Genomic DNA, 13,116 nt, shown 5'->3' on the forward strand with positions numbered 1-13,116 from the left:
AAATATGACTCTGAAACCAAACTGCACGTGCTGTTCTTTTGCCCAAGTTATTACAAGGCTAGGAAGCATTGGCTTGTTCCTTTATGCAAAAACCTAGGTTTCCGCCAATGCATGCTGGCATTTAGAATATTAAAAAGTGACACAACTGGTCCATTTGTATTTGCCGTTTCAAAATTTCTGGCTGCCATGTGGCACCAGCGTAGGTCACTAATCGCATAAACCTAAGCATGCTCTTCTAGCCCATGGCTACACATTGTCCTTTTTTACATGTTCTTAAATTGTTACATGAAACTTATTTATTATTGTTTTAACAATTTTAACCTTGTTTAACATCTATGAAACCTGACCAATTGTCTTTGTGGTAAAATTTTGCTGAAATAGTTTATTCTATAATGAATTTATACTGTCATCTATTTTGTATTGTTTTTATACATCATTGTTCTCTTTTATGGCATACCGCCGAAATAAAGATCACTGAAATGAAAGAAAGCCCATTCCAGTGAAGCCCTCAAAACAATACTTACCACTGCTCCAGGACTGTCCTATCGGTTTCTAGGTCCTCTGCCTGCCTTTCTAGAGTCATTGCGCAACTTTACGTCACAAGGGTGTCCGCCAATCTCAGTGGACTTTGGCCTGCTGGTACTGAAGTGGTGTGGCGCAGCGGCCAGAGTGCCTGACTCCAGAACACGGGTTCATGGTTCGATCTCCGGCGCAGGGCTTAGGTTAGCTCAGCACCATGTGACTCTGGGCAATAGCTCGCTTAATCTCCCCGACAGTCCCCAGTGCCAGGACACCTCTAGGTAGCCATACGCTTTACAAATGCTGGTATTAAAGTTCATGGATTCTTCTCCAATACAGAGAAATGCCTCTCTGAGACCTGCCTTGCATGAGGAGGACGGAAACCAGCCAAAACCTTCATTACAATAGGAAGGTGAAGGGTAAATGTGTCTTTATTCCTGAGAATGAGGAATACCTGATACTCATTGCGGTGCCACCCAAGAGTGGAATAAAGACTCAGGCAAACCTGTTACAGGAGTTGAGTCTGCTTCCGCTAAGAAAGTCGGATCTCATTGCCAAGAAAAGAGGCCCCGTGGACAAGCAAGCAGAAAATATGCGAGAAAAGAGGGCATGTGAGCCCTCAGCAATGTGGAAGCTTGCCTCTTGTATACAGATTCTTGAGATTGTGAATTATTTCACAACTACAGTGGAAAAGAATGGCAGGGGATAAAGTAATGTTACTGCTTTGCAAATTAATGTTGGTTTGCCGATGTATTTCAGTTCAATATTGAAGGTAAATGCTGCTGAAGCATTCATCGGGCGCTGGTTTTCAAGCACAGATGACCTATTGCCTGCCATTTAATTCCGATTTTCCCCTACATTTTGATTTTTCAATTTCTGTCACCCAAGTTTTTTTCCTTATTAAATCTGCACTGGCTGCTGCGTTGCAAGTCCTTCGAAAAGGAGGGAGCTTTGGATCACCGCCACTAGAGATCGAGGTCAGATTGCTAAAAAGGGAAGGGTGAGCCAGGGCTGAACTTAATCTTCAGAGGTGAGTAGGGCATTCTGGGAATCTAGGCCCTTTCGATGGAGAGCAGTGACCCCTTGTGCGGTGTTCGAGAAGGTGCGGTGACGCAAGACTACATTTAGAGCCCTTTGGGCAGGATGTCACGTCTAGCTCTGCAGGCTACTCGCAGCAGCCACATAAGCAGGGATTGGTGGCTACAAGCAAGACATGTGGGTATAACAACCTAACCATGGGTATTCTCTTCCATATGAAGCAGAGCTCACCCCTGGGGAAGGTGGTGCATTAGTTGAACTCCATGGTAACTAGATAATATATGATTTTCCCACAACAAGAAGTTAAGAAGAAGACTAGGTCATATATGTTATGTAGAGCAACAACTGCTGGTATCTTGATCTCTTGGTTTTTAGCCCTGTCTGTGTTTTGTTTGGTGAGCGATGGACCCTCCTTCGAATCTCTGTGGTGTCCTTGCTGCTGATCGAGGAACTCCTGATACAAATGACACCGATGATGCTGGCCTGATACATCAGCCACCTGGCTCCTTCACGTTTAATGATATGATGTGAGAGTACATCAAACATACAAAAGATGTTGGGAAGAATGCTCTCATTTGGGCTAACCCCTGGCAATCACTCAGGGTAGCATTCCTACCATTGTTCTTTTGCTCACCACGCCATCTCAGTTTGGAACCAGTCATATTCAAATTAGTCTTGACCCTGATCCAATAGAAACAGTTCAGCCGACACTGCCAAACCAAGTCCTCTCCGAAGCAGAACACAAGCTACCCAAGACCGGTTCCGCCCTGATTAGGGCTTATCAGTGAAGTATAGCTTGGTTCCAGTGGCACAGTAAGCAAGGGACCAACATCTGAGTATACACTTTCCACTTGGGGCTCAATATGCAACTCACAAAAGGTGATAGGATGAATACTTGCAATTTGTCTAACCACTGCCAATTGCTTGGGGTAGCATCTTTTGTTCAACATGCCACTTCAGTTTGGAACCAACCATATGCTAATTATGGGAACAATTCAGCCCGAACTGCCAGGTCAAGCCCTCACTGAACCGGAACACAAGTAACCCAAGACCAGTGACACAGTGAGCAAGGGACCCACATCTAGCCACTTAGGACATTACACCAAACACACTAAAGGTGATGCCAATCTAACCCCAAGGATTCCTCTCCATATGAAGCTTACCTCGCCCCTGGGGAAGGTAGTGCATTAATTGAGGCCTATGGTACCTTGGTCTCTTGTTTTTTAGCACTGTCTGTGTTTTGTTTGCTGAGGGATGTGTCCTCGTTCAAATCTCTGTGGTGTCCTCTGTCCCTGTCCGTGTGTCTGTATCTTCCACAAGAAGTGTTCAAGTCTCTTTGCACATGTCTGTGTATGAGTAGCCACTTTTACTAGAGTCTGTTTCTCCCTCGTTTGTGTGTTTCTTTACTTTTAGTGTCTGTGTCTACCTATCCCAGGCCATGTCCTCCTGCCTCAGAGTATGAGCATCCCTGTCTCACGGTTTCTGTCTCAATGACCCAGTGTCCAATTATTCCAACTGCGATTTCCAAAACTGCCTATCTAAGTGCCTATGCATGCATGTCAAATTCCCAGCCTTTTGGCGGTATCCCCATGTCTGAGACAAAGATTCTTGCTGATGAACGTGAATCTCCTGCTATAAACCACACCAATAATGCTGGCCTCAGATATCAGTCGCCTTGAGCCTTTGCATTTTGTGAGTTCGTGAGACTACATCCCATCTCCTCATCTGTCCCTTAGCGCCTAGCCTAATAACCTCTACCATATGTCAAGCCAAAAGTTTGAAAATTCACTGGGGCTAATTCACAAAGATAAATTTGCACAAGGAAATATACACGTGAAATTTACTCTTACACTTTGTAGTAAATGTATTACTTATGGCTAGTCACTATTTCCAAGTGTAAAGTTACTGCAGACAAAAAGGAGCAGTAGTATGTCCAGCATAACACATAGCCAACCACTGATACTGCAACACCCTCCAATAGAAAATAATGGAATCAGGAATTAAAAATAGAACCCAATATGAAAAGAAGTTACAATAAAATAATTTCTTTTAGCCTTCAAAAAAAAAATATATATAAATTGATTTGAATGTTAAAAAACGGCATATTTTTTACAAATAAAAAAATATTTATACAAAAATTCTGTAATAATATTTTTTATATAATAGTGTAAATGTTTTTTTAAAAAAAAGACACATTCTATACAAAAGTATTTGTAATTTTGATCCATATTCAGTAAATGAAAGCATTTTACTTTATGCAGGATTTTTTAAAATTAAAATTTAAAATGTAAATAAAATTAATTTTATATATTTAAATTAACAATATTTTAAAATAACTTAATAGTTTAAAGTTACTACTAGTAATATTTCACATGTATGTGGAGATCTCAATCTTGTAAAGTATATGGAAAAGAGCAAAAATGCATTCAATTTTTTTATTTTTAAAAGAGAAAGAATATATAAATGCAAAATATTAGTGTCAATTATATATTTTTTCTAAATTGTAGCACAATATGAAAATGTTACTGCATTTAAAAGCTAATTAAGATTTTAAATGCAATTTTGTTTTAAATAAATTACATATAAATTATTTTTGAAGATTAAACTTAAAAACAAAAATTCCACCTTAGTGAAATATATATTTTTTTTATCATTTATTAAAAGTGATATATATGATGTTCACAAATAAATTAAAAGTAACTTAACTGTAATTTAATACAAATTAATAACACATTAATTAAAAAATTTCACAAAGACTATTAAAATATGTAAATTGAAGTAATATGAATCATTTGGTTTTGGATAATTGTATTTACATTAAAACTAATTTATTTATATTTTTAACAAGTTTAAATGTAATTTAGCATTTTTTTAAGTCCCACCCCTCCATTATTTTTTGTGGGAGGATGTTGCAGTACCAGTGGTTAGCCATGTGCGATGCTGGACTTACTCCGACTGTGAGATGGAGTATATTTACGACTGTTATTGGGTCTTTTTGGCTGCGCTGACTTAAGAAATGCTATCTGTGAATAGGAATTGGCTTACTCTTTTGTGGGTAGGTTAAACCCCTTGTTACTCTCCACTGAGCCCATCCAGTCTAAGTAAGTATTCCCCATTTTCTAGCTGCTCCCTAATGTCCCTCCCATATTTACTACTAAAACGTAAACTCACTTGTGCAGCGATTACGCAGTGGAGGTGGAGTTTTCTGCACAAAAAAAGATAGAAGAGGGCATGTGGAGATTAAGCAAGCTATTGCCCAGAGTCGCAGAGTGTGAACCCGTGAGTCGAGTAGGCACCGGAGCGAGAATTATCGAGTCCGTGAAATTATTGAGCCCAACCCCCGTCGAGGCGGGGAATTGAACCCTGGTCCAGGGCCGATCTCAGCTTCCGGGTCTGCCGCCTCTAACCCCTGAGCCACACTTCTCCACTTCTCAAACATACTGACGAATGCAGTTTGTGAATAGGCCCACAGTCTGTACATAGCTTACGCAACCCATGTATTCGGTCCAAGTCTTTCAACATCCGAGTTTCAATGAACCAACCCATATGTCCAAGCCTTCCAGCATCGGGCCCATCTGTCACCCACTAGTTTATGTGTAACCCCACAGTCTGCCCCTGCCCTTATACACAGTTTAGACAACAGTGCAAAACAACCTTACTCTTGCACTGGCAATCCCATGAAACACCTCATAACCTCTAACTAGGTCTCAGGTACTGAGGCAAGTCGTGCACACCTGAGAGCGTGGACAGTATTGCAGAGACTGCAAAAAGCAGGCCTTCTCGCGACCACCTTAATGTTGCCCTGCTGAACCTAATTTAAGGACTGTATTCGGATGCAAACACCTGTACCACTAATGCTTACCTTTGGAGCCTCAAACATTGGAAGAACACCCGCTACAATGACTTATCCGGAAGTAAACAGTTATGGGATTCACAAGTGTTAGTCAGAAGTCTGCATACATTTAGCACCTGCATGAAAGATGGTCAGGCGCACACCTATGATGTTCTCTGTAAAGCATGGATGGGGATTTAAAGTGACAGCAACATGCAGGAAATAAAACAAAGCATTTTTTGTCAGACGAAAACTCCAAAACATTCAAAAATATAATTTTCCTGCTTGTTATTCAACTTGTCTCGTTGGAAAGTTGAAACTGGGACAGTAGTTGGAAGTTGAGAACTGCTACACTAACAAGTTTCTAGTGACAACAAAGATGAACAGCACATTTTCTCTTGGCAGTTCATCACTTCAGCTGACAGTGCCTTGTCCTGCATGTCTGAGGAGGTGAGAACTGAAGAGGCGACTGCAGCATATCTTGTCTCAGATCCCTCTCCCTCTGTGGCCGCCCCCGCGAACAGATGGGAACAAGGAATGTTCCATCCCAGCTCTGAGAGCTTCTCTCACAGGGAGCTCACATAGAGTGAATATGGTGTGTGTTTAACTTAGTGTGACTGAGTAAGTGTGGCTGAGAATGATCGAGTGACTGGGGTTGTGAGCACGAGTAACTAAGGGGCTCATTACGATGGCGGGCAAATTTGGTCCGCCTGCCACCGTGGCGGTGATTGGGTCCGACCGCCATGCGTGCGGCAGTTCCCCAATTACAATTATGGTGGGACCGCCACCGCTGCTGTCGGATTCCGCACCTTTAACATTGTGGCGTTGACTGCTGACAGCAGCACCGCTGTGATGCTAAAAAAAGCATGTTGTGCATTTCACTACACTACGTGGCAGGCACTACACTGTGCCTGCCACTTGGTGCAGTGAAATGTAATGGGGTACATGGCACCCCCCAGTGCACCCACACCACTCCCAACACAAGAAGGGCCCGCAACGGGCCTCTGAAGACATTCTCCACCAGCCTTTCAATGACGGTTCAACCGCCACGGAAAGGCTGGCTTCCGCCGGCATCATAGTTGTGCTGGCGGAGCCTGCTAGGCTCTGCCGCTATTGTGAGCATGCTCCGCCAGGCAATCGTGACAATTGCTATTGGCGGTAAAGCGGCGGACGGACTTTCAGTTGGGCGCGACACCCACCGCCATCATAATGTGGCGGGGGTGAATCTCATGACGATGGCGATACGATCGCCAACACCGGCCCGGCGGTGGCTATTTTTCCGCCATTGTAAGGAGCCCCTAAGTTAGTAACTGGTTGAGTGCCATTAAATGGGTGTATCTAAGTTGAGGAGTGAGGATAACCATGAAAAAGTGTCTAATAGTATTATTATGCAAGACATGGGGCCCATTACGATGTTGTTAGGAAGGGCTCTGGATGGGACAGTTTCCAAACGACATCGTAATCGGGCCCTAAGTTGGTGATGGAGTGAATAAGTAGCATTGGATGCATGCGAATAAGAAATGGAGCACGACTAAGTATGACTGAGCATGCCCACCAGTCAGTGTTCTTGACAGTGCATGTATTTTCTTCTTTTGCCTCCTGGGCATGAGCACAGCCCTGTCTTCTACATCACTGAAATCATTCTCTGTTATAGGTTGGCCTGTTAGATCTTCTGAAAGATGGAGACACATCAGAGAAAGGCATGTACCACCAGTGCCCTTGCATAGAAACTGCAGTGAAGACCTAGAAATTCAGTCTTCCACTGAAAATGTCAGCTTTCACAGTGACATGAAAAGAAACTTCCTGCGAGGTGCAGCTTAGAACAGAGCGATGTGCTTCAGAGGAAGTGCAATCGGGATTTTATGATTGATAATCCTACAACTAGGGTGCAGGTCAAACCCAGTGTATAGTCGGTGTCGGTTGCTGCCAGTGGTGGACACCAGAACCTTTTACTGATGATGGAGACTGTTTGCTCTAGACTTTTCAGCTGTTTTGGTCGCTTTGTTCTCCCCTCATCCTTGTATTTTGATAATTACAAGCTAGGGGATTCAAACCCTGGTCTTGCTGTTTTATTGCCATGGACCAGCCCACGACACCATGTCTAATGCCTTGTCACCAATTCTGGAGTTGTTCTATCTCTGCCCTGTGCCTGTTACTATCTCTCTACGTTTCAGGGCATTTTGCTGTCTATTGCACGTTGTTTTCCTCCACTCTGGCATGTTTGGCTTGGTAATTTCGTCTGTTGATCTTCAGGCAAGTTCTCTTTTGAAGAATAATGCAGCCCAATGCTGTCACCTGCCTCAGTAAGATAGTGCGTGGAGTATTATTTTCCTTATCAAAACACAAAGGGGGAAAATAGAGGTCGGTAAAGTAGGGACCTGTCCTCCACGGCACTGTAGAAATAATCACAGATGGAAAGAAAAACATTATTTTCATAAAACCCTCACCCACCTGGGTTTCCCCTTGGTGGTTTGCTTCATCTTAGGGTCCATCCCTGCCCTTTATGGACAGGGGCGTGCTACTACCAAGGAATATGCGGGAGCACTGAATTGTAAAATACAGGGGGGTATACACCTACCCACTTACGATAAAACAAAACGGAGTGGTTTTTTTTTGCAAATGTAGAAAAAAAAGTTTAAAAATACCAGATTATTGGGTCCAAAAACAAATGTATTTCCTACCCCCAAAATGGTATGCTAAAATATGGGGATGTGTGGGAAATCCCTAAGCCTGAAAAGCTATTGTTTCCCTCGTTTCCCAATTAGTTTCATGCCTTTCCCCAAGACATTTCGTCAGGACCTAGAAAGGAGAAATGAGAAATGACATTCCCACTCCAGGTGTCACAATAAACACAATAAAAACCAAAAAATGTGTTAAATATCAAAAGACTTGAAATGCGACCATCATTGGGCTCCATGAGTCCATCGAGGAGTTAAAGGAGGGAAGCCTGTAGTCAAACCTCCGTCAAGGCTAGTCCCTGTACAATGACCTGTGCGCACTCACCCGAGGCTCCGATGTAGACTTTTTTCTCTACCATGTCATGTCTTCTACCCTACAGCTTTACTCCTTTTTTTTTTTACTTGTATTACTTCCCTCCACACCCTTTCTACATTCCCCCATCATATACACTCTCCCTTCTTACCTTTCTTTTGATGACATGTGCATTTCGAAGAAAACATAGTTTTTTCGTATAAAAGGCACTTGGTCACTTTGGCATTTCTCTAAGATGTAGTTTCATCTGCCTGATTTGGACAGGCTGGATTTCCTCGTGTTAGAAAACCGTCACAATGACAATACATCATCTCACACTAATTGCCTCTTGGCTCTATTACATTTTCTTCTTGGCATGTGCGGTATAGGGATTCTGAGGGCAGCACAAAATCAGCTGCTCCCATGAAGATCACTGTACCGCATGTGCACGGTGAGTCAGAGGGGACGGGGAAGACAGCATTTGAGAGAGAACTAGTCTCAGTGCCTGGTTCCTGCTCCAAAGCTTTGCTTCCTGGTTCCTCTCTTTCTGCCTCATCCTCCCGGGCTTCTCTTGCCTCTCAAGGCACACGCCTATAGAGCAAGTATTGCTAGAACATGTGAGTTCTTGGTGGCTAACAGTGTACCGACTAAAAATGAACAGTTAGCACTATAGGACAACTATTCCATTTTTGGGTGGTGGAGAGGAGCTAATTTATCCACAAAATAAATGTAGTGTATCAGAATGAATGCATTTCAGAATGTTCTTTCGGGTTCTATTAAAAGATTATATTTGAGTAATAATTAATGCAGGGGTATGCATGCTGACTGCTGATCTTAGTTGGTTGGTACCACTTGCTGCTATGGTTCCCATTTCATGGCTTGCGTGACGCCAGTTCACCTTCTATATTGGAAGATCTTTCCATGATATGACTCCTGCTGTACCGGGCTGAGCATGGAATACTGACATTTTCTCGTCTTTGTAACATGTGACTGAGGTGCATCAGCGTCGTGTGGGACTGTGGGACTTGTCTTGCATTCCTGCCTGTGGCAGATGACTGTGAGATTTGAATAACTTTCGATTGTCCCGCTCTACCCCTTTCAAGCAGGGGCTTGGACGAAACTACTAGGAAGGGGCAGGATGAGAAAATGAAGCGATGAACGATACTGTATACATTCTGATCAATGGAGAGCCATGTACAATCACATGCTCGATGCCTGTACCACGGTGCTCTTGAGAACATTTCAGCGAACTTGTGTTGAAACAAAACACAGTTTTGCCACCATTAATTAAATATCTCTTGCTGTGGTTAATGGTTCCTAGCACATCACTAAGGTATTTTGTAGTATTTCAACAGTGTCCCTTCAAAATCTCTGGGTTTCCAGCCACTTATCTGGTATGTGTGCTGTAAAATTCACCATTTGTAGCTGTGTTTTTTTCTCAAAATGATCACGGCGAGAACCCCCTAACACCTTAAATTAAGGTAGGCTCTTTTGATTCACTCTCCTACATGATCTATTTGTTCCATGGACACAGGGGTCACTCTTCTAAAAGTTCTCCAGTTGTCACTGCCTGCAGGCAGGTCCGGTGCATGCACCAAAGATGCGGGCGGACAGAATGAAGGCAGTGGTCATAGCCAGGAAGGAGGACGTAGACCGCCCCAAAAGTGGCAGTGGGTGATGCCTCCCTTAGAAACAATTTGGGGACTGGCCTTCTTTTAACAATGTAAGCACTGGACAGACAATGAGGCTGAGTCTACATCGGGCAGAGGTTATGGCCTTCAACCATATCCACTAGCTCATTGATGCTGCTGTGAACACCTACTAGTTCAGAGAAACAACAATGACTAGTGGATAAGGCTCAGACAACAAAATCCTGCTCCATCATCTCCAAACCATTCTCAAGTGCTCGCCATTTAATTCCAAGATCACTTCACATGCAGTGCACTTGTAAATATTTTATCTGTAAATAATTTTGCAATTACTGACTGATGAGCACTTTCGAGTCATAGCACACTTGGGGGTGAAGAGGTGGGGGTAGGGGTGCAGCTAGGCTCAGTAGATCAAGGAGAAGCTACTCACCATTGCCAGCGGCACGATGGCCCGGATGTCCTTCTGGATGACTGTCAGCTCTGTGACCACCTTCTCAAGGTCAGGGGGCGGGTTCCGGCCACGGTAGTCGATGTGCCACATGATGCGGCGAGTCACCGATTGGCTGGTGAAGTTCTCCATCTCGAAGTCCAGCTGCATGATCTCGTATGAGGGCTCGCTGTTCCTGGAGGAGAGAGAGTGAGAGTTCACCGTGGCCGCTTATCAAATCTGGCAGTTCCACCAGAGATAGCACCAAAAGCATTTAATCAAAGAGCAAAAGATGAACCTAAAACCATGCACAGGGTACAGTCAGGACCACTGGAGTTGTGATTGTGCGGCCGCTGCATTTTTCACATAAATATAGATTTGCTGCACTTGACACATAATCCCTATTCCGCCACATAATCTGCAGATTTTAACCAAAAAAATAGTTTCTAGCTCAAGCGGTTCAAGTGTTACTAAAAATGCAACGACATGTGCTGTCACACAGTGAGAGGTCCTTTGGTTAGCTTGACAGGTCATCTTTTCCTTGCTTATAGATATATTTCCGTATTAAAATGGCACCAATGTGGCACATCTCTAAACAAAGTGGTCGAATGCACACTTTATAGTACTCACATTTTTCTGGTTACTCATAGCAATTGTGACGTGCAGACTTATTTTGTGCTCTGTCCCAAATAGCACGAATTTGTGATATCCAAGCATGTGTAGCACATCGTCTTGTGCCAACTAAAAATCGCACAACCTTCGAACAAGAACTTTTTCTTCATCACAAGAATCCAATTTACTTCCAGTACTCCCTGTTTAATCCATGTTTTTATTCCCACCTTCTTCCATGTTTAATCCATTCACTACAATGGCAGCGTAATTGCACTATTTCAAATGCCACAGACATGCCCATCCAGGCCTTCACTGTAGCACGTTGGAATTCACAGTTCATACCGGGTAACCTCAAACTTTCTCCACCTAGTGCATTTCGGGCTCTATCGCCCTTCCTCAGGGGTAACTGAAAACATTAGAAAAGAAACATGAATATTCTATTTGGTTTCCCTCAAGCTAAATTCATAAAACATAATCTCAATGTGATGTTCCATTCACCCTACCCATCTTCCTAAACCATCATACAAAAGCAAACAAAATTCTACGAGCAAAAAACACCAACAGGAATTTAAGTGTTATCAAACCACTTCAGACACCAGCCCATGCTGTTCTATACCTGTTTGCTCTTACAACCGTAACCAGCAGGGTAACTGTTTCCTCCACACTCCCTGAGACCACCATCATTGTACGCTCCAACACCTTCCCAAAACAATTCCCATTCAAGCAGCCATACGTGAACACCATCTATTATTACCTGTCGCTCACGTAAAACCCACCCACGTGACTAAATGCCAGTTCAACCTACAAACCTTAAAGGAATACATAGCCCACCTCTCCACCTCGTAATGTATTAACCCCTCCTGTGTCAACTCAAACCCTTACTGAAATATAAAGCCCTACTTATTTTATTCATCACCCTCCCAGTAACACTGTGTGCCACATGTGTTCAAATATAAAAATATTCTAAACAAATACACATACGATTCTTTACATGTGTGCAACCTAAATTAATACAAACAAAAACGATATTACTCAATGGTCTTAATTTACTTCCAGTACTCCATGCTTAATCCAGGTATTTAGTCTAACCTTCTTCCATGCTTAATCCATTCACTACAATGGCAGCGTAATTCCACTTTTTCAAATGCCACAGACATGCCCATCGAGCCCTTCACTGTAGCACGAACAATATTCATGTTTCTTTTCTAATGTTTTCAGTTACCCCTGATGAAGGGCTATAGAGCCCGAAATGCACTGGGTGGAGAAAGTTTGAGGCTACCCGGTATGAAATGTGAATTCCAACGTGCTACAGTGAAGGCCTGGATGGGAGCGTCTGTGGCATTTGAAATTGTGGAATCACGCTGCCATTGTAGAAGAAGATAGGAATAAAAACATGGATTAAACATGGAGTACTGGAGGTAAATTGGATTCTAGTGATGAAGGAAAGGTTCTTGTTCTAAGGCTGTGTGATTTTTAGTTGCCGCGTGAGGATGTGCTACATATTCTTGGATACCAATGAGGTGCAACCAATGCCCAGGGTTACCAAGTTTAAAAATGACAAAATAATGAAGTAATGCTATTACAAAAAGTGCGGTACAAAAGGGGGTGGTGATGGACGGAGCATCTGAATCAATCAAACACTCACACCTAGTCAACAGATGTGGGTTTAATCCATCACCGTTCTTTAGCCCACTCTGCCACCCCAGTTCAGACATGGCCATATGCAAATCAGTCTGACCCTGTGCCTCATGGGAACAATCCAGCCCGAACTGCCAAGCCATGCCTTCCCTGGACCGGAAACAAGCTTCCGAGGACCGGTTTCTGACATTCCAGCCGTCTTCAGCCAGGCTTGCTTGAATCCAGTGGCAAAGTGAGCAAGGTACTCATGTTTGAGCATACCCTGCCACACTTATGGCGGCCAAAAGCGGTACAAAAGGGAGTGGTGATGGAGGGAGCATCTGATCTGATCCGTCCATCACCACCCCCTTTTGTACCGCTTGGATTACAAAAAGTGCAGCATTATGCCGCATAAATTCGCTTTTCTTGCCACATAATTTACTTAATTCTGC

At 43.2% G+C, this 13,116-nt stretch overlaps 1 protein-coding gene across 1 annotated transcript in view; it reads right to left on the reverse strand.

Annotated features, from left to right (window-relative positions):
- The window catches only part of TMEM132E (transmembrane protein 132E), a 1,029,855-nt gene that overhangs the window by 171,482 nt on the left and 845,257 nt on the right, over positions 1-13,116 (reverse strand). The window contains exon 4 of the mRNA XM_086954717.1: positions 10,439-10,631. Within this exon, the coding sequence (XP_086810843.1) occupies positions 10,439-10,631 (193 nt within the window). The remainder of the gene's footprint in view (positions 1-10,438; positions 10,632-13,116) is intronic.

The sequence above is a fragment of the Lissotriton vulgaris genome, chromosome 2_1 (genome assembly GCF_964263255.1).
Source record: "Lissotriton vulgaris chromosome 2_1, aLisVul1.2, whole genome shotgun sequence".
Lineage (NCBI taxonomy): Eukaryota > Metazoa > Chordata > Amphibia > Caudata > Salamandridae > Lissotriton > Lissotriton vulgaris.